Genomic DNA, 23,246 nt, shown 5'->3' on the forward strand with positions numbered 1-23,246 from the left:
AATGCCTCCACTCCTCGAAAGCCCATTTAATAGCCAGCAATTCCCGGTTACCAACATCGTAGTTGGATTCTGCAGATGAGAATTTCCTGGACATAAAGGCACAAGGATGTAATTCAAGGGAATCCGGATCCTTCTGAGAAAGGATAGCCCCTACTCCAACCTCCGAGGCATCAACCTCAACAATGAAAGGCAATTCTGGGTTGGGATGTCTAAGGACAGGGGCTGAGACAAAGGCTTGTTTCAAGGCCTGAAAAGATAACTCAGCTTCACGTGACCAATTGGTAGGATCTGCTCCCTTCTTAGTCAGTGCCACAATGGGAGCAACTAGGTCAGAGAAAGAGTGAATAAATCTTCTATAGTAGTTCGCAAACCCTAAAAAGCGCTGAATTGCTTTTAAGTTGGTGGGTTGCGCCCAACTAAGGATGGCTTGGAGCTTCTTTGGTTCCATACGGAATCCCCGAGGGGAAATAATGTACCCTAAAAAGGATACCTCCGTGACATGAAATTCACACTTCTCCAGCTTGGCATATAGGTGATTTTCACGTAATTTCTTTAGAACCTGACGCACCTGGGTAACATGTTGTTCTACAGATTCAGAATATATCAAAATATCGTCTAAGTAGACTACAACGAATCTTCCAAGAAATTCACGGAGCACATCGTTAATGAGATCCTGGAAAACTGCCGGAGCGTTAGACAGGCCGAATAGCATAACCAGATACTCATAGTGGCCTGACTGAGTACTGAATGCCGTTTTCCACTCATCCCCTGACTTGATTCTGATGAGGTTATATGCTCCTCTAAGGTCAATCTTAGAAAAAATCACAGCTGAACGTAGCTGATCAAAGAGGACAGAGATCAGCGGCAGAGGATAAGTATTCTTTACTGAGATTTTATTCAAAGCTCTAAAGTCAATGCAGGGTCTGAGTGAACCATCCTTCTTCTCTACGAAGAAGAAACCTGCACTTAAAGGGGATTTAGATGGCCTGATAAATCCTTTCCCAAGGCTTTCTTTCACATACTCATTCATGGCCACAGTTTCAGGACCAGACAATGCATATAACCTTCCTTTAGGCAACGTGGCACCAGGAATTAGCTCAATGGCACAATCATAAGGCCTATGGGGAGGCAGAATATCCGCATTGCCCTTGGAAAATACATCAACAAGATCCTGGTATTCCCCAGGAATGGGTGCGGGAACGGCGGCAGCTACTCGGATAGGAAGCGTAATACATTCTTTATTACAGATGGTACCCCATTGTAAGATCTCCCCCGACTGCCAATCAATGATGGGATTATGAAAGGCCAGCCAAGGGTGACCCAGAACCCCAGGAACTGCTGGACAATGGGTAAGGAAAAACTCAATCTTTTCAGAATGCAGAGCTCCTACCGAGAGTAAAACAGGAGGTGTACATAGAGAAATAACCCCATTGGACAAGGGACTCCCATCTAAACCATGCATGGTGACACACCTACCCAAGGTTAACTGAGGAATACCTAAGGCCTTGGCCCATGTTAAATCCATAAAGTTCCCTGCAGCTCCACTGTCCACAAAAGCAGAGACCGAGGAACAGAGGCTGCCAAAGGAAACTTTAGCAGGAACTAACAGTGAATTAATTGAGGAGATAAGCTGCAGACCAAAGTGAACCCCCTCACAACTCACTTGGTCAGGAAGTTTCCCGACTTGTTCAGACAACTACGGGCAAAATGTCCCTTACCTCCACAGTATAAACAAAGACCAGAATTTTGCCTCCTGGTTCTTTCTTCAGGAGACAATTTGGAGAGACCTATCTGTATAGGCTCCTCCATGTCTACAGGAATGGAAAGAACACAAGGAGTAGACCCGACAAATGCCCCTTTTTCAGCCCTCCGCTCTCTGAGCCGACGATCTATCTTAATAGAGAGCTCCATGAGTTTATCGAGAGTCTCAGGAGCGGGATACTGAAGGAGACTGTCCTTTATAGATTCTGATAAGCCGAGGCGAAACTGACTGCGTAGGGCTGGGTCATTCCATCCACAGTCGTTCGACCAACGGCGAAACTCTGTACAATAATTCTCTGCGGGATTCCTACCCTGTCTAAGAGCACGCAACTGACTCTCAGCGGACGCCTCTCTATCAGGTTTGTCATACAATAGCCCTAAAGATTTTAAAAAGGCGTCTACAGACGATAAGGCCGGATCGTCTGTCTTTAAACCAAAAGCCCAGGTCTGAGGATCCCCCTGAAGCAGAGAAATAACAATTCCAACCCGCTGAGCCTCCGCACCCGAGGAGACTGGTCTCAAACGAAAATAAAGTTTACAAGACTCTTTAAAATTAAAAAACTGTTTTCTATCCCCAGAAAAACGGTCAGGCAGATGCATTTTTGGTTCAGGGATGACCCTCGGGGAAGTCCGTAACAGATCTTCCTGTGACCTCACCCGGAGGGACAGATCCTGAACCATCTGAGTAAGTTCTTGAATCTGACTAACTAGAAGCTGGCCAGGATTTGGCCCAACACCGGCGGGATTCATGAGGCCGACAAAATCTCCCAACTGAATAAGTGAAAAAAGATTAACTCCTGTTAATTTAAATTTTTTCTTTTGTCTGGCCGGTGATAATGTTATGATTCCCGTACTCCAGACCAGAGGAGATCTTATGGCAGAGGTCTGAGTACTGGGAAGATATGCTGGTAGTGGGAGCAGGAGAGCCTAGTAACCCCTGGCGCCCTAACTCCGTTGTCTCGCCCGTGTTATCAGAAATCTCTTGCGAGACTATGGTTGCTTGAGCCCATGGCAGCCGCGTTCGAAGGGCGGATTATGTCTGCCCAACCCCGATGCCCCCGCAGGTCTTAATGGGAGACAAAGGGAAATCCGAGACAGGGTGATAACAAGGGGCCCTCTGACTAAGCAACCAGGCCAGGGGTTACAAGCTAACTAACTTAAACCAAAGGTATGTGCGGACTAGCCGCCAGGGAAAAGGACAACCAAAGATCCACTGATCCGTTACTCCTATCCAGCACCGCTGGATACCAGAGTGGATCTGTGGGAGCGGAATCCTCCGCAAAAGCTCCAGAACACAAATAAACTAAACAATAAACAGTAAGTGGACAAGCCGCAACACACGGCTGCGCTGCGACTCACGAACACCACAGGATGTTAAAGGTGCTCGGTCAGACTCCAGGAATAGATGACAAACTTCCGAGTACAGGATCACTGAGGACAGAAACAACCGGATTGAGCAGGACTGGAAACTCTCTGTAGCAGACACAGGCAAACAGGAAGCTATCACCGGCGTCTGTAAGAAGTCCTGAGAGTGCCTTTATTCAGGAACCCTCCAATCAGGATCCAGACAAGGTAATCTCAGGTAATGCCGTGCAGCTTGCATGCTGCACGGCCAGCACACCATAATATAATTAGAACAGACCCAGCAACGGGGAACGCGGCCGAACGTGGCGTCCCCGTTGCTAAGGTCAGAGCGGCTCCGTGCGCCCGGCGTCTAGCGTTGCCAGGGAGCCGGCGGCTGTACGCGCACGGCGTCCCTGGTTGCTAGGCGCCGGGCCGCACCGACGAGCGGACCCCGGCGCCTAACACCGTTTACCTTATATGAGCTTTATGTATGCATTATGTGGTATCTTTTGTAACGACCAGGGGCAATCTTCAAAGACACCTTTCCCACTCATGAAGTTCAGGATTTAATAAAGATTAATTATGTTTTAGTAAATTTTATAAACATTTAATACATAGAACATATTAAATACATACATCTATGTTTAAAAATGATAGCATAATTGAACATCAGAATGTGGGGTAGGAAACGCAGATGGATCCGTCTAGGAGGGGCAGATTATTCCTCAATACGATTTGTCCACAGCAAATGTTCAGGATTTCAGCCTCCTGATGAAGTTCTGAAAACTAGCTGTGGACGAAACGCGTTGAGGAATAATCTACCCCTCCTCGACAGATCCATTTGCATACATACAAAACATAAATTATGTATTTTACCATTATTTTATTTACTGTAGATAATTATATGGTGTCAAATGTCTAAATCTCCAGCTAATGCAACTTTCACCTGCTTTCAGAGCAAGTTACTGTGTACGACCCGGGAAACACAGTTTGAAGCTGTGTTTCAAGTCATGTTCAGATGTACTTACCTCTCACACCACAGGATGGACCTGGGTAGTCTCACACTAGACAGATGCTCCTGAGCCGCCAATCAGGTCATCTTAGGCATGACCTGGGTCAGCTATGGTCCCGATCAGTGTCATGATCCCAGAACTCACAACTCGGGTTGATACTTTCACAGCAAGCCAGGATCCCGGTAGTCCTGGCAATATCCTGGTTCAGAGGCTTGATCTGAAAAGGGGTATTAGAGAAACAATTCTCTGTCCTGGATCTACATGGCTCATTTTCACAGCTCTTGTATAACAGAGGATCGGTGGGCACACAAGTGCTTGGGGCTCTGATAATTTGTTTAGATAACTATCCTCCTCCATGTTCCAGCACCCACTGTATATCTATTATTCGTATTAATCAACCTATTCCCTCCAACTTGTCAGACAGTTTACAATACCATGTTTTCCATATTGTATATTTATAACAATACTGTCTAATCAAACTGTTGGTTTATTTAGGTTTGAAGCACAGTTTATCCTTTCAGAGCCAAATGATTCATGGAATGGCTATAAAGGGCAAATATCAGCCCCCCTCCTTTCAGAGGCTATTACAAGAAGTAAAAAAGATTCAAAAGTTCTAACTTGCATCTGTGGTCCAAATGGTTTTATTGACCAAGGAATAAGGTAATTACCGCCAACTGTTGCAGAATCATGTTTTGCAGTGCTTCAGAGCTGGGAAAATGAATAACTAGGATCTTACTGGGTAAACACGTAACAGTAACAACATGACACATGGCAAACTAGCAAATTGTTTGCATTGTTCACATGGTAACCACTTTCAGTTATTTGGCAATAAAAGCCTTGAACTGTCAGTGTGGACTTTGGTATTTGAGAGTGGTATAGTCAAATATTATAACAAAACAAGGCTCTTAATACCAGCGTAACCCAAAGTCACAAAAGCATTACAATGTATTATAATAATGAGTAATATTAATAGGAGCACCCTAATGGTGTACACTGTTAAATATTATCATTTAAACCAAAGCTTGGTATAATAAATAGTTGGATGTGTACCAAGGAGTAACTATGTAAGAGTTTATCTTATGGACATTTGTGAATGTAGTAGACTTCCTGTGTGAATCTTAATTGCCAGCAGCTTAGTACTTGCAGAGACTCTCTTGTGTAGGCATTGGATCAGCATGTGCACAGTGCTGCTTATGCAGATTGCACAGTGGCATTGCATGGGTTGACTTTGGATGCTTCCACACTGGAAGGCCACAAACAGCTAGATGTGATGATTTATCATCTGGCAACATGCAGATATTTGTATACATACGGGCAATAATGTAACTGCCTACACGTAGTGCCATGGAACCATGGGAGTAGTGGTTTTATGGCTTTATAAGCCCAGAACCAACACAATGTTCTCCATGACTTAAGCATACTTACCTGCTACAATTACATTTACATCATGCTTTACTGGGCAGTCTGCATTGCTTCTAAAGGTATTTTCTTAACACACTAAGCATTCAGTTCAATAATACTGTACAGTACTTGAACATAAATTATTATACATACTGCAGTATAACCCAACAATAACTAATTACCTATGCCATGCCATAATGACCGTAATAACTTTACAATCTCTGTAGTAATACTGTATTTAACCCTAACTCCGGCAACACTAGAACACTGTTATTGTTTATCTCTAGTAATCCCACAATATTGTTCATCAGCACTGCAATACTGTTAACTCTGACATTGGTTACTTCATTATTGTCATGCTTGCACTCTGCTTCAGTAACCCTAACTTGAACTTGGTATAGGATCCCTGCAAGCATGCAATACTATACATCATTGCAGAGCCGTAACTAGACTTTTTGGTGCTCTTTGCCAGAGAGAGAATTGGTGCCCCCTCTCCCCATTTTTCCAATAGAGACATAAGGAGCATGCCTCATGGGTAAAGGAGCATGACAAGATTGATCCCAGAGAAAGCCCATGCTATGATACTCCTTCCCACATTTTTATATTTGTATAATATAATACACACACATTTATAGACACAAATCTTCTTTATACCACATTCATGCACTTTACTTGAGAGCTTTTTGTTATTCAGTTACAATACCCTTTATTACATGACATATTTCAATATACTGCCCCACCCAGGATTCAGACCTATAACCTGTTGAATTTTAATCAAACACCCTACTCAGAAGAAATCTTTAGTGGAGTTCATGAATATTGTGTAAGTATTAGCGACAGAAACAGTGGGGATAGGAGACAGGGGCGGTCAGGAGAGGCTGGGCTTCAAAAACGGAGGAAGCTGCAAGTGAAAGTAATCAAACCAGATCATTGAGAAGTGCTGCCAACAGCGCCCCCTATCCTGCAGCGCTATGTGCAGTGCCCCTTCCGCACACACCTAGTTACGGCCCTGCATCATTACTCCCACAATTAACCTTGCAATAATATATATTCATTTTCTCTCTGTTTTCACATACACATGCTTGCTCGCTTTCTCTTGTAACATACACACTCTTGCTGTTTATCCTGATGCACATGTAGCTCTCCCATCACACATTTGCGCTCTTGTTCACATTTTGCTGCAGTCTGTCAACCTTGTTCTTTCTCGCTGTGTGCTCTTTCTCTTTATACGCATGATCTCTCCCAGCTCTGCTGCTTTCTCTCAGTACACACGCACTCTCCTTTTACACTGTCATTCACTCATTAGCACTTAACACATTCACATAGGAAAAAACAATATTATTGTTCATATTGTTTTTGACTGCTTATGCACTCACTCACATCTATATAAATACTCACCACAGCAACCTTGATGTAATTTATACATAAAAGGATTACTGAAACACAAATGTTATCTTAGCAAAAGAAGGAGGTAATTCATTACTGGATATAGGACTTCATTCAGTAAGGGCAATCCTTTGACTTGCTTGCTTGGGGAAATTAGGGAAGTCTCCTGCTGTCGCCGCATGAGGGCTGCCACCATCTTTTTGATCAGAGCGGCTTCGTGTACGTGATGTAGATGCCCCGATAATGGCCACGCCACGAAATGGAGCGTTGCCACCCTGCAAACGCCTCTGCTTGTCAATCAGGCAGAGACATTCGTAATTACTGCGTGTCACCCGCTTTAAAGCGGGCACAAGTGCAGGACAGGGTGAACGCAAAAATTACGGTTGGATCTCAATATGCAATCCAATCTGAATTAGCCCCATAAACTGGAAACTACGTTCTGAGAGTGGCTTTGTGGTATTGTATGATATTTTTCCTGTTGAACTGTACTGCAGTTTATGTACTGTATGTACCATTATACAGTATAATCTCTAAATGACCTTTGTGAAGTAAAATTGTTTCTATTCTATTGGCAGTGGTAATTTACTGCGCGTGATAAAGAGTGATAGCCTCAGTCTTTAAAGGCCGGAGCTATTCTATTACAGCATCTTTTTCTTGGCCAGTGAATTACCCTGTTAATGCGCGTTAACCTATAAAATCCGGACCTATGTGTTAACATGGTCGCAGCACTCAAAAACAGGCTACTTATCAGGGATGAAGGGAAGGGGGCTCTAGTTTGCACACCATAATTGAGTAATGAGGTGCTACTCTGCTTGAGACTTAATACAGTATACAAGGGAAAAGAGGTGCAGGTGCACTATCTCACACTAGCTCGACCTGTAATAACCAGAGACATTTAGCATACTCCTGGCAAGGACTATGAGTTTACCCACCGCGCCAAGGTATCCTCTCATTGGGTAACACTAACTATAAGGGTTCAGGTCCGGGGGGCAAGACACCCCAGAGCCACCCAGTCAGACAACCCCAGGGCACCGCAAGAGTGATACAAACAAAGGATTAAAGGAGGAGGAGCAGCTAATGCAGCATGTGTGAGTGATGTGAGGAGTGAAAGAAAATGATGTGAAAGTATTACATATATATATAAAACAAAGTATAAGTGCCATAGTGTATTTAAATAATGTTAGGTTACGATGCCCCGGGGAGCCCAGCCACGGCAGGTACGGGGAGCCCCGTGCCCTAGTACCCAATGAGAGGATACCTTGGCGCGGTGGGTAAACTCATAGCTCTGGACAGAATTATGCTAAATGCCTCTGGTTATTACAGGTTGAGCTAGTGTGAGATAGTTCACCTGCACCTCTTTTCCCTTGTATACTATTTATCAGGGATTCCTATTCAAGCCTATTCAGGATCAAAAATAAATGCTTGTTTACTGCAGCCTGCGGGCTGCCTTCAGCTCTAATTGAATAGCCCCACTGATTCAATTAGTGTACTGTAAAGTAACCGTGGCTAATTTAATTCTCCCTATATATGGTATGTTTGTTTGTATTATTATTATTTCTCTAACGTCCTAAGTGGATGCTGGGACTCCGTAAGGACCATGGGGAATAGCGGCTCCGCAGGAGACTGGACACAACTAAAGAAAGCTTTAGGACTACCTGGTGTGCACTGGCTCCTCCCACTATGACCCTCCTCCAGACCTCAGTTAGAATCTTGTGCCCGGCTGAGCTGGATGCACACTAGGGGCTCTCCTGAGCTCCTAGAAAAGAAAGTATAGCTTAGGTTTTTTATTTTCAGTGAGATCTGCTGGCAACAGACTCACTGCTACAAAGGACTAAGGGGAGAAGAAGCGAACCTACCTGCTTGCAGCTAGCTTTGGCTTCTTAGGCTACTGGACACCATTCGCTTCAGAGGGATCGAACACAGGCCCAGCCTCGGTCGTCCGGTCCCGGAGCCGCGCCGCCGTCCCCCTTACAGAGCCAGAAGCACGAAGAAGGTCCTGGAAATTGGCGGCAGAAGACTTCGGTCTTCATCAAGGTAGCGCACAGCTGCAGTGCCATTGCTTCCCATGCACACCTCACACTCCGGTCACTGATGGGTGCAGGGCGCTGTGGGGGGGGGGCGCCCTGGGCTGCAATATGAGTACCTTGCTGGCAAAAAATACACAATATATAGTCCTAAAGGCTATATATGTGTAAAATACCCCTGCCATATACATTTAAAAAGTGCGGGAAAAGTCATCCGAAAAGGGGCGGAGCTATCTCCCTCAGCACACTGGCGCCATTTTCCCACACAGCTCCGCTGGAAGGACGCTCCCCAGGCTCTCCACTGCAGTTTTCCAGACTACATAGGGTAAAAAAGAGAGGGGGGGCACTAAATTTAGGCGGAGTATTACATATATAAGCAGCTATTGGGAAAAATCACTCAGTTATAGTGTTGATCCCTGTGTTATATAGCGCTCTGGTGTGTGCTGGCATACTCTCTCTTTTGTGGGGTCCTGTCCTCAGTCAGAGCATTCCCTGTGTGTGTGTGGTGTATCGGTACGGCTGTGTCGACATGTTTGATGAGGAGACTTATGTGGAGGCGGAGCAGATGCCAATAAATGTGATGTCACCCCCGGCGGGGCCGACACCTGAGTGGATGGTAATGTGGAAGGAATTACGTGATAGTGTCGACTCCCTACATAAAAGGTTTGACGACATAGCAGATGTGGGACAGCCGGCTTCTCAGCTCGTGCCTGCCCAGGCGTCTCAAAAGCCATCAGGGGCCCTAAAACGCCCGCTACCTCAGATGGCAGACACAGACGTCGACACGGATACCGACTCCAGTGTCGACGACGATGAGACTACTGTACATTCCAATAGAGCCACCCGTTATATGATTGCGGCAATGAAAGATGTCTTGCACATTTCTGAGGTTACCCCAGGTACCACAAAACAGGGTATAACGTTTGGGGAGAAAAAACTACCAGTGGTTTTTCCCCCATCTGATGAATTAAATGAAGTGTGTGAAGGAGCCTGGGCTTCCCCTGATAAGAAACTGGTAATTTCTAAAAAGTTACTAATGGCGTACCCTTTCCCGCCAGAGGACAGGTTACGCTGGGAGACGCCCCCTAAGGTTGATAAAGCGCTCACACGTCTATCATAGAAGGTGGCACTGCCGTCTCCGAACACGGCCGCCCTCAAGGAACCTGCTGATAGAAAGCAGGAGGCTATCCTGAAGTCTGTATATACACACTCAGGTATTATACTGAGACCAGCTATTGCTTCAGCATGGATGTGCAGTGCTGCAGCTGCATGGTCAGATTCTCTGTCAGAAAATATTGATACCTTAGACAGGTACTCTATATTGCTAACCGTAGAGCATATAAAAGACGCTGTCTTATACATGAGAAATGCACAGAGGGATATTTGCCGGCTGGCATCTAGAGTAAGTGCACTGTCCATTTCTGCCAGGAGGAGTTTATGGACTCGGCAGTGGACAGGGGATGCAGATTCTAAAAGGCACATGGAAGTTTTGCCTTACAAGGGTGAGGAGTTGTTCGGGGATGGTCTCTCTGACCTAGTTTCCACAGCGACGGCTGGGAATTCAGCATTTTTACCCCATGTTCCCTCGCAGCCAAAGAAAGCACCGTATTATCAGGTACAGTCCTTTCGGCCCCAGAAGGGCAAGCGGGTTAGAGGCGCGTCCTTTCTGCCCAGAGGCAGAGGTAGAGGAAAAGAGCTGCAAAATACAGACAGTTCTCAGGAACAAAAGTCCTCCCCCGCTTCCTCAAAGTCCACAGCATGACGCTGGGGCTCCACTGGCGGAGCCAGGTGCGGTGGGGGCCCATCTCAAATACTTCAGCAATCAGTGGGCTTGCTCACAGGTGGATCCCTGGATTCTACAAGTGGTGTCTCAGGGTTACAAGCTGGAATTCGAGACGTCTCCCCCTCGCCGTTTCCTAAAATCTGCCTTGCCAACGAATCCCTTGGACAGGGAGGCGGTGCTAGAGGCAATTCACAAGCTGTATTCGCAGCAGGTGAAAGTCAAGGTGCCCCTCCTTCAACAAGGAAGGGGTTACTATTCCAAAATGTTTGTGGTACCGAAACCGGACGGTTCGGTCAGACCCATTTTAAATTTGAAAACCTTGAACACATATATAAAAAAATACAAGTTCAAGATTGAATCGCTCAGGGCGGTTATCTCAAGCCTGGAGGAAGGGGATTACATGGTATCACTGGACATCAAGGATGCTTACCTGCATGTCCCCATATACCCTCCTCACCAGGAGTACCTCAGATTTGTGGTACAGGAATGCCATTACCAATTCCAGATGTTGCCGTTTGGTCTGTCCACGGCACCGAGGGTATTTACCAAGGTAATGGCCGAAATGATGATACTCCTTCGCAAGAAGGGAGTTTTAATTATCCCGCACTTGGACGATCTCCTGATAAAGGCGAGGTCCAAGGAACAGTTGGTAGTGGGGGTAGCACTTTCTCGGGAAGTGCTGCAACAGCACGGCTGGATTCTCAATATTCCAAAGTCACAGCTGGTCCCGACGACACGTCTTCTGTTCCTCGGAATGATTCTGGACACAGACCAGAAAAAAGTGTTTCTTCCAGTGGAAAAAGCAGAGGAGTTGTCATCTCTAGTCAGAAACCTCCTAAAACCAAAACAGGTGTTGGTGCACCACTGCACGCGAGTCCTGGGGAAAATGGTAGCTTCTTACGAAGCAATTCCCTTCGGAAGGTTCCATGCAGGGATCTTTCAGTGGGATCTGTTGGACAAGTGGTCCGGATCGCATCTTCAGATGCATCGGATGATAACCCTGTCTGCAAGGACCAGGGTGTCTCAACTGTGGTGGCTGCAGAGTGCTCATCTTCTGGAGGGCCGCAGATTCGGCATACAGGACTGGGTCCTGGTGACCACGGATGCCAGCCTTCGAGGCTGGGGGGCAGTCACACAGGGAAGACATTTCCAAGGACTTTGGTCAAGACAGGAGATGTCTCTACACATAAATATTCTGGAACTAAGGGCCATTTACAATGCCCTAAGTCAGGCAAGACCCTGCTTCTAAACCTGCCAGTACGTTTGTTAAAGGAGTGCTGCATATTCAGCCCCCTTTTGTGCCTCCAGTGGCACCTTGGGATCTCAACGTGGTGTTGGATTTCCTAAAGTCGCATTGGTTTGAGCCACTAAAAACCGTGGAGATAAAATATCTCACGTGGAAGGTGGTCATGCTGTTGGCCTTGGCTTCGGCCAGGCGTGTGTCAGAATTGGCGGCTTTGTCCTGTAAAAGCCCTTATCTGATTTTCCATACGGATAGGGCGGAATTGAGGACTCGTTCCCAATTCCTGCCTAAGGTGGTATCAGCTTTTCATGTGAACCAACCTATTGTGGTGCCTGCGGCTACTAGGGACTTGGAGGATTCTAAGTTGCTGGACGTAGTCAGGGCCCTGAGGATTTATGTTTCCAGGACGGCTAGATTCAGGAAAACTGACTCGCTATTTATCCTGTATGCACCCAACAAGCTGGGTGCTCCTGCTTCTAAGCAGACTGTTGCTCGCTGTATCTGTAGCACGATTCAGCTTGCACATTCTGCGGCTGGACGGCCGCATCCTAAATCTGTAAAATCCCATTCCACGAGGAAGGTGGGCTCTTCTTGGGCGGCTGCCCGAGGGGTCTCGGCCTTGCAACTTTGCCGAGCAGCTACTTGGTCGGGGTCAAACACCTTTGCAAGGTTCTACAAGTTTGACACCCTGGCTGAGGAGGACCTAGAGTTCGCTCATTCGGTGCTGCAGAGTCATCCGCACTCTCCCGCCCGTTTGGGAGCTTTGATATAATCCCATGGTCCTTACGGAGTCCCAGCATCCACTTAGGACGTTAGAGAAAATAAGATTTTACTCACCAGTAAATCTATTTCTCGTAGTCCGTAGTGGATGCTGGGCGCCCATCCCAAGTGCGGATTGTCTGCAATACTTGTATATAGTTATTGTTTAACTAAAAGGGTTATTTTTGAGAGCCATCTGTTGAGAGGCTCAAAATTGTATTTATACTGTTAACTGGGTTTAATATCACGAGTTGTACGGTGTGATTGGTGTGGCTGGTATGAGTCTTACCCGGGATTCAAAATCCTTTCCTTATTGTGTCAGCTCTTCCGGGCACAGTATCCTAACTGAGGTCTGGAGGAGGGTCATAGTGGGAGGAGCCAGTGCACACCAGGTAGTCCTAAAGCTTTCTTTAGTTGTTCCCAGTCTCCTGCGGAGCCGCTATTCCCCATGGTCCTTACGGAGTCCCAGCATCCACTACGGACTACGAAAAATAGATTTACCGGTGAGTAAAATCTTATTTATTATTATTATCCTTTATTATATGGTGCTACAAGGAATCCACAGCGCACAATTACAGAGTACATAAATAAAGCAGTGATTCATAGTTGAAGACATAATAGGATAAGTACTGTATGGTCATGATATTTGAGGGAAAGGATGATTGAGTGTTTTGTCTATACTTATAGATCATTGTGATTCGTTTTGTACATGTATGTCAATATATAGATGCAATGGGCTACTTGATGAATATTTTAAGACATGATATTTGCATGTACACCTAGTCAAATAAGGAAACAGTGGATGTAGCTTTCACAGACTTCTAATTGTATTAGCTTAACAGCTGGGACTCCCTGTCTGTGGTTGTCTATATAAGACAAAGGACCAGATTCAGAGGTAGACGCAGTTGCATGCGCTACAGTATTTAGATTTTCTCCAGATTTGCGCTGTGTCAATGGGGGTCATTCCGAGTTGATCGCCAGCTGCATTTGTATGCAGCGCAGCGATCAGGCTAAAAAAGGGCAGTTCTGCGCATGCATATGTGGCATAATGCGCATGCGCAAAGTACGGCACAACGAACGATGCAGTTTTGCACAGGGTCTAGCGATGCATTTCAGTCGCACTGGTTGCCACAGAGTGATTGACATGAAGTGGGCGTTTCTGGGTGACAACTGACCGATTTCAGAGAGTGTTCGGAAAAACACAGGCATGCCACGGAAAACGCAGGCGTGGCTGGGCGAACGCTGGGCAGGTTTGTGACGTCAAATCCGGAAATTAATAGTCTAAAGTGATCGCCAGCGCTGATTTGGTTTTGAGTTACTCTGAAACGACACAAATTTTTTTTGCAGGAGCTCTGCGAAACAACCATTCGCACTTCTGCTAAGCTAAAATACACTCCCAGCGGGTGGCAGCATAGCGTTTGCACGGCTGCTAAAAACTGCTAGCGAGCGATCATTTCGGAATGACCCCCAATATGCAAATGCTAGTTTCAGCATTATCCTTGTGTACTTGTATGCAATGGAATGTGCTAGCCGTGAGATGACCACTTTCAATGGCCATTGATGGTGTAAATCCACCAGTGGTTGAAAACTAGCCACCATCGGTGCATCATCACTCTCACTTTTGATACTCGCACCAGCCTATGGCAGGAGCATTGACGTCTTCTGAACTCGGGCTAAAAATGGCCTCTGTGGCTGCAGTACTCCATTTGAGAATGCTTCCGGTTGCATTGACCCCCACTGGAAAATGCCAATGGGACAGCCTTTTGTTGTGTTCAGTTCACCAAACAGGAATACTCATTGTTTCTGCAGTGGGGTACACTGTGTTCCACAGGAAAACACTGGGGTATAGAGCAGGATCTTGATCCAGAGGTACCATCAGGCAAAGCTTTAACTGTCCCAGGATGCATTGGGGCCTCCTCTATAACCCCTCCTCCAGTCACTGAGTGCTCAGTTTCAAGTGGTGCTTGCAGGCAGCAGGTCACCTAACAGGCGGGCTGCACTGAGCAGCCCTGAAAAAGCTAAGAAGACTTTGAGGGCCGCAGCACTGTTATGTCAGGGTGACTTTCAGTGCTGCGTCTCCATCACCTCCCAAGAGGCGTCGCATACTCCCGCAGCTCAGTTCCCGGGTACTTGTGGCAGAGATACTCCGGTTTAGGCACACGGTCGCAGATGGTCTCCTGGTTCGCGTGGCTGCTACGAAGGGACGAGGTAAGAGGGTCCCCAAGGCGAGACCCACCACTAAATCGCGTTCCTGTTCGCAGTCTAGGGAGACGGACTATGACGCTGGCGTGGACACTGTCATTGAGCAGGGACCTCACTCTATCCGCCAGGGCATAGGAGTACAGGTCAGGTGTACTTGCGCCCCTATTGATAAGGCTTGGCAGTACCGGCGGTGAGGTCCAGCATAGGGGAGCCGGCGCTTGACCTGTAGCCCCTCCCCTGCTCCTCGCAGATTTCCCACTCAACCGGTTTCTAGTGCAGAAACCCAATGGGTCTTTTCGGCCTATACTCAACCTCAAGTCACTGAACAAATTTGTGAGGGTAGCCAAGTTAGGTATGGAAACGTTGTGCTGGCAACGGAAACTGGAGATTACAAGTTATCCCTGGATATACAGGATGCTTATCTTCATATTCCTATTGCCGTATCGCATCTGCAGTTCCTGCGGTTTGCTATTGGTGACAGCCACTACCAATTCCAGGCTCTGCCGTTTGGACTGGCCACGGCTCCTCAGATCTTCACCAAGGTTATGGCCGTGATGACGGCGCACCTCCGTCACCAGGGAGTCAGAATCCTGCCATACTTGGACGACCTGCTGATTCTGGCGAGTTCCCACGATGTCCTCCTCAGTCTTCTACAATTGACGCTGAGTTGCTTATAAGCCCAGGGATGGCTGGTCAGTTGGAAGAAGTCCTCGCTGGTCCCAGCTCAGAGCATGGTGCACCTAGGGGTGCTTCTGGACACACAGTCAGAGACTATTCCTGTCTCCAGACAAGTTCCTAAAGATCCAGGATTGGATAAGACAATTCATCCGTCACCCCAGAGTGTCGATACACTCGGCGATGCAAGTACTTGGCCTGATGGTGTCGACGTTCTACATGGTGGAGTACACTCAATTTAATTCCCACCCTCTGCAACAATTAATTCTTGCCAATTGGGATGGCATGTATCATCGGATCAGATCCCAAATGATCTTGTTGACTCCGGAGGTTCGTTTATCACTGACCTGGTGGCTCCAGGAACAGCAATTAAGCAGGGGCTGTCCCTTCTGGATCCCCAACTGGGTTCTCCTGACGACGGACGCCAGTCTGAGGGGATGGGGAGCGGTGTTGGAGCAACACTCTTTTCAGGGTTGGTGGACCAAGGAAGAATCACTCCTCCCATTAAACATCCTAGAGCTGAGGGCGGTGTTCAATGCATTATCACTTGCCCTGCCTCTGGTACGGAACAGACTGATTCAGGTACGGTCAGACAATGCCACAACAGTGGCATACATAAACCATCAAGGCGGCACTCGAAGCCGCATGGCCATGAAGGAAGCATCAAAAATCCTTTGTTGGGCACAACGCCATCTGCCAAGCATATCAGCAGTGTTCATTCTGTGTCCTGAACTGGGAAGCAGACTACCTCAGTCGCCAGGACGTACACGCCGGAGAGTGGAGTCTTCATCCAGAAGTCTGTCACAGCTAGCCTAACCCCTATACTTGATTTTCTATAGTTCAGTTAGCTCATGCATGGTTCCAAAGGATTGGCACATAGCTGAGGTAGTGACTTTATTTAAAAAGGGAACTAAAAATAATCTTGGCAACTATAGACCAGTTAGTTTAACCTCTATAGTGGGTAAATATTGGAAGGTATTTTGAGGGATCGCATAGAGGATTATCTGCAGGTTAATAAGATTATTAGCAAAAGTCAGCATGGGTTTTAAGAGACAGATCATGTCAAACTAACTTAATTAGCTTCTACGAGGAGATGAACCAAGAATCTTGACCAGGGAAAAGCAGAGGATGTGGTATATTTAGATTTTGCAAAAGTCTTTGATACAGTGCCTTACGGGAGACTAATCATCAAATTAAAGGAACTTGGCCTAGGATATACTATTTGTACATGGATAGGTAATTGGCTGGATAACAGAATACAATGGGTAGTGGTCAATGGGATGTTCCCCAGCTGGGCACCAGTAGTCAGCGGAATACCGCAAGGGTCAGTACTTGGCTCGCTACTGTTCAATTTTGGGCACTATATTATAAAAATGATATTGGTGAACTAGAAAGAATTCAAAGGCAAGCAACTAAATTGATTAAAGGGTCAGAGACACTGGAGTACGAGGAAAGGCTTACTAGGTTAAATATGTATACACTAGAAAAGAGGCATCTAAGAGGAGACATTATAATATCTTCAAATATGTAAAGGGTCATTACGAGGAGTTAGCAGGGGATTTGTTTATTAAAAGAACTCTGTATAGGACACGTGGGTACTCGCTGAGGCTAGAGGAGAGAAAATTCTGTACACAACGGTAAGGGTAATAAAGATTTGGAACTCCCTGCCGGAGAAGGTAATAATGGCAGACTCTGTAAATGCAGTTAAAAAATGGATTGGACAAATTTCTAACTGGAAAAAGTATCCAGGGTTATAGCATTTAACATAGTGACATTAATATCTGGGAGTGGTAAGAACCATAGTTGTCAATTGGTACTAAACCATTACTTCAGCAGGTGCATTATAATATGAACAGCTTAACACAGAATACAGGTTGAACCCGATGGGCATTTTGCCTCTTTGCAACCTCACTAACGATGTACAGTAACTATGTAACGCCTAGTGGACAGGTGGGGTCTACTGGACGAGGATCTCATGGCGTCTCATATTCACAAGGATCCAGTCTTCGGATCTCGGACCACAGATCCTCAAGCAGCATTCCTGGATGCACTGGCAGTGTCATGGAATTTTCGGCTGCCTTACGTGTTCCCTCCAGTATCGCTGCTGCCCAGGGTTCTACGGAAGTTCAAACAGGAAGAACGAATGCTGCTTCTGGTCGCTTCAGTGTGGCTCAGAAGGCATTGGTTTTCAGACCTGCATGGTCTGTCGACAGGGCATCCTCTTCTACTTCCTCAACGACCAGACCTCCTCATACAGGGCCCTTGTGTCTTCCCAGACCTGGCCAGACTGGCTTTGACGGCATGGCTCTTGAAGCATCACTCCTGAGGGCCAAAGGATTTTCAGAGGTGGTTATTCAAACTATGTTGAAAGCCTGCAAACCGGCCTCTGCCTTGATTTATTACAGGATTTGGAATTCTTACTTCACCTGGTGTGCTGAGAAGAATTATGATGTCCATAGATTCAGGACTTCCAGAATACTGGCTATTCTGCAAAGAGTACTGGACTTAGGTCTTCGTCTGGCCTCCCTCAAGGTTCATATACAGTATCTGCCTTGTTGGTTTGGTTTTAGAGAAAAATTGCCTCTATACCTGATGTTCATACATTCATTCAGGGCGTTATTCGGATTCAACCTCCCTATGTCCCTCCTGTGGCTCCTGGGTATTTGTCTGTTGTGCTGAATGCCCTGCGAGAATCTCCATTTGAACCTCTTGAATCATTGGACCTTAAATGTCTCGCAGCCAAGGTCCTGTTCCTGCTGGCCATTGCCTCTGCAAGACGTGTGTCGGACTTAGGTGCCTTGTCCTGTCATTCACCCTTTCTCATATTCCACCGGGACCGGGTGGTTCTACGAACTCGTCCTGGTTATTTGCCTAAGGTGGTGTCATCTTTTCACCTTAACCAAGAGATTGTGGTTCTGGCCTTTGTCTCTTCGGATTTATCTCCCAAAGAACGTTCTTTGGATGTGGTTAGGGCTCTTCGTATCTATGTGGAGAGGACTGACACCATCAGGAGGTCACATTCCCTTTTTGTACTGTTTGGTTTTAACAAACGTTTATCTCCTGCGAATAAACAAACATTGGCCAGATGTATTAGAATGGTGATTGCACAAACCTACGCGCCGGCTGGACTCCCAGCTCCTGCTGTAGTTACAGCCCATTCTTCTCAGACTGTTGGACTTTCTTGGGAGGCCCACCGTGGCGCGTCCCCAGAACAATTGTGCAAGGTGACTACCTGGTCCTCAGTGAACACGTTCATTAGGTTCTATGCCTTTGATATTTCCGCCTCCCAGGATGCTTCCTGTGGACGCCAGTTTCTCTTACCCACTAGGACGCGTCCTCTCTCTTGAGGAACTGCTTTAGGACATCCCCGATGTTTTCCTGTGGAACACAGTGTACCCACTGCAGAAAAGGAGAGTTATGGTAGACTTACCATTGTTAACTCTCTTTCTGCGAGGTACACTGCGTTCCACAGGGCGCCCACCCTGACACACCTAGCTTCTTTGGGTTGTATGACATTAGCCGCTGGTACCCTCTCCTGTCATGAGATTGTGGTTCTATGTGACTAACATCTGCCTTCTCTTTTACCTGCTCCTGCGTTGGACTGGTTAATGAAACTGGAAGCAGGGTTATAGAGTAGGCACCAATGCATCCTGGGGCAGTCAAAGCTTTGCCTGATGGTGCCTCCGCTCTACACCCCAATGTTTTCCTGTGGAACCCAGAGTGCCTTGCAAAAAGAGAGTTAACAACGCTAAGTCTACCATAACTCTCCTTTTTGCAGTGCCATTCCTGATGCCAGCGAATCCGTATGCAACATTGTACAGAGCTGTACAGTAAGGAAAATGCATACGCTGTTTTAGGCACTTATTGCAAATGCACATTAGCAAATTATCACTCAACTGCGCAAACATCGGCAATGCACCCACATCTGCATCATGCCCAGAGGCTGTATATTGTAAAATTGTATTGCACCAGATAAATATTTTGATTAGTTGGTAAGTTCCATTCAAAATCGACAACAAATAGAAATAAAACTTGGTCAAAAATCAACTACCACTTCCTGATGATTTTCTACTGGACAAAGCATACCACATGCAAGAAGCTGCTGTGGTTCCTCTAGTTCCGGTTTGCGTTCATGTCCAATGGCGAGGCACCTGTGATTGTATTCATACATCTCTCATGGTGGGACACCTGCGATGGCTTGCATACATCTTCAATGGTGGCGCACCAGCAATGGTTTGCATACATCTCCAATGGAGGGGCACCTGCACTTGTGCAGGATCCATTCTGCACATGTGAAGAACGGGTCCTGCGTTATTCCACGCAGTGCCTCCTAAGCCACAGCCTGTCACCGCTTGGGTGCGGGGAATCCAAAGATGCAGCAGCGATGTGCACTGCGTCCATCTTTGAATGAGGCCCATTATTCCTACAGCCATAGTGAACCAGATGGTTGGGTCCCTTTTTATTAGATATATGCACAGATCATCAAGTGTTTCTTGATTTCTTTAAAAAATTGATAAAACCGCAAACATCATGTAATTTGGACCTGCACCATAGAGCTTTCAAGGTATTAACGACTGGCCTGGTTCATTGACTGATGCTATGGCCATCGCACCAGCGATTGTGCATGCTGAGGTTGTGTGAAATTATGCAAAAAATACAGCAGTCCTGAAAAGTACAGAGACAGCCATCAAAGCCATTGTTGCACTGCAACTGTGTACACCAAGCATTCCCATCCTCGGCACTCAAGGTACACAAACAGTGCAGGTTTTAGTGATATACAGGCTTCAGCACACATGGCTAAATCAAAATAACTGAGGTACTAATTAAGTCACCTGTACTCAAACATGGATTTCACTAAAACCAGTGAACATGGATATCCTTCAGAAAACATCTGTATGAGTAAACCAATGGCCACGCAGCATGGCAACATGAACAGAGCCGTCCGAGTCACGCTGTTTGAGAAGAGATTTGCAGGCAGGGACACGCCCCAAACACAGCCCTGTCAATGCCTTCAAGTCGGTGCCTTACTGTCAGTCACTCTGCGTGAAGGTAAGCTCTGCGAGTCGCATCACTATTAGACTTTGGTGCATGTGTAGCATATGCATGCTCAGTTTACCAAAATCATCACCATAGCGTCCCATCATGGTGATTTTGGGTTTGAGTTTACAAATCAACTGTTAGTAAATGTATGATTTCTGTGAGAAAGTATGAATGTTTTTTTCCAATCATCTGTTTTGACAGTGAGTTGTTTTTTTGGCGGATTTATACCTTTAGTACAGATGTAGCCACCTTTGTCTTGACCGATTCTCCGCCTAGACGGACGTTTAGTCACGCTAAGGCGATAGCTGAGTTTAATCACAGGCAGGCGCATTGAGGCGATTTTAGATACTCAGCATGCATTACACATCTCCACCACTGGGTGGCTAATGCTCCACTAATCCAGTACTTTCGATCGTACAGTATAGTGGCGGATTGATCTACAGCTCTGGCAATTGGTCAGTGACGACTGTAATGTTAATACTGTAGGCGTAACGGGAGGCGGTGGAAAAAGATGGTGACCTACACTGTGCTTTTAAAATACATGTACAGTACATGAGCGTCTGAGTTCCCTAAGGCATAATGGGAATGGTGGGCTAGCGGGAGGCGATGGAAAATACCGTGCTTTACAAATGCGAGCGTCTGAGTCCTCTAAGGCATAAACCAACACCAATGGGGAGGGGGCTGTACTTTTACACATGAAATTGGGAATCTCTCATGAGGCGTCGTGGGCTAGCGATGAAGGCTCCCACCTCCCACGCTGGGGGTCCAGGGTTCGAGACCTGATGTGCCTTTTTTTTTTTTTTTTTATTGTAATAATATACTGTATTATTTTATTTTCATTGTAAGACAGTCAATGGAAAGGTGAACACAAGTTACATATAAATCAGAGTACATCTGCAGGAGCGATTCTTTACGCTAAATGCAACTACACAGCGGCAATGAGTCGAAATGAGTATACTGACGCAACGGATTGAGCAAGTACAGTAGATCTTCGGCGTTTGTGTATTGCACAGGACCTGAATTCCCTCCCTGTCTACTGCATGATCTGTGCAGGTACCCAGGGGGGAAGGGTGATGGGGGTAGGGGGAGACGATGGAAAATACTGTGTCTTTGAAATGCAATTATATGAGCGTCCGAGTCCCCTACGGTATAAACCAACAGTAATGGGAAGGAAGTGCCAACCTTTTTTTTTTTATATATGTTCCCGTGACATTCACTTTAATACTTTTTTTTCTCTCTAATACATCCAATGGAAGGATGCACACAAGTTTCACATAGATCAGAGTAGATCTGCAGGAGCGATTCTTTACGCTGAATGCATCTACACAGCGGTAATGAGTAGAAATTAGTGTATTCTGAGTGAGCAAAACAGTACTGTAGATCTTCGGCGTTTGTGTATTGCACAGGACCTGAATTCCCTCCCTGTCCACTGCATGATCTGTGCAGGCTCCCAGGGGGGAAGGGCGATGGGCTAGCAGGAGGCGGTGGAAAATACTGTGCTTTACAAATGCGAGCGTCTGAGTCCCCTAAGGCATAAACCAACACCAATGGGGAGGGGGACGGGCGCTGTTTGATGTACTTTTACACATGAAATTGGGAATCTCTCATGAGGCGTCGTGGGCTAGCGATGAAGGCTCCCACCTCCCACGCTGGGGGTCCAGGGTTCGAGACCTGATGTGCCTTTTTTGGGTTTTTTTTATTGTAATAATATACTGTATTATTTTATTTTCATTGTAAGACAGTCAATGGAAAGGTGCACACAAGTTACATAGAAATCAGAGTACATCTGCAGGAGCGATTCTTTACGCTAAATGCAACTACACAGCGGCAATGAGTAGAAATTAGTGTATTCTGACGCAACGAATTGAGCAAAACAGTACAGTAGATCTTCGGTGTCTCCAATTTGCAAAATTAGCCAAAAATCGGTGTATATACACAAAATCAGTCAAAATGTACCTTCTTTGGAGTTTGGAAATTCTTTGGAGAATGCAGAGGGCAGAAAGCTGCCATTGGTAAAAGGAATTCTGCAGACATTCGAGAGGTTCATCAAACTGAAAAGATGCAGGAAGCTTATAGATGGCTACAAGAAATGTAAAAAAAGTTTATTTTGAAGCTTCAGGTTATGAAGTCCAGCGTTTCTAATTGTATTCATGCCCGAAATTTAATAGAGCAATGCTTTTGCTAGCCGAATCTTGCAAGTAAAAGCATTAGCCTTTTAAATATTGGGCAATGACATGATGAGAAGGGCCGGGTTTTACAACCTGATGCTTTGTAAATAAAACCCTTGGAGGCAGTCATTGTTGCCAAAGGGTATACAACCAAATATTAACCCCTTCACTGCTCTGAGTTTTCTCACCTTTGTACTGGGGCCAATTTCCGACAATGTTCGTCATCCAACGTCATTTTTCTATGCAGCACCCACACAAATCATACCTTGGGGTATATTTACTAACATTCGTAATTTTCGGAAAAAGGTCAAAGTTCAATCACGAATGACATCGAAAGTGTAAAACTGCAACTTTTTGAATTTATTACGACTAATTTACTAAGCTGTCGTATTCTGCATTTTCGTTTGTTCCGATGTCGATGTCATTCGTTTTTTTTTCCTGTGTTTT

At 46.0% G+C, this 23,246-nt stretch overlaps 1 protein-coding gene across 1 annotated transcript in view; it reads left to right on the forward strand.

The window, feature by feature from the left end:
• Positions 1–23,246, forward strand: part of LOC134909718 (cytochrome b5 reductase 4) — a 530,443-nt gene that overhangs the window by 496,914 nt on the left and 10,283 nt on the right. The window contains exon 16 of the mRNA XM_063916915.1: positions 4,614–4,778. Coding sequence (XP_063772985.1) covers positions 4,614–4,778 — 165 coding nt within the window. The remainder of the gene's footprint in view (positions 1–4,613; positions 4,779–23,246) is intronic.

Source organism: Pseudophryne corroboree, chromosome 4 (assembly GCF_028390025.1).
Source record: "Pseudophryne corroboree isolate aPseCor3 chromosome 4, aPseCor3.hap2, whole genome shotgun sequence".
In the NCBI taxonomy this organism is placed as follows: Eukaryota; Metazoa; Chordata; class Amphibia; order Anura; family Myobatrachidae; genus Pseudophryne; species Pseudophryne corroboree.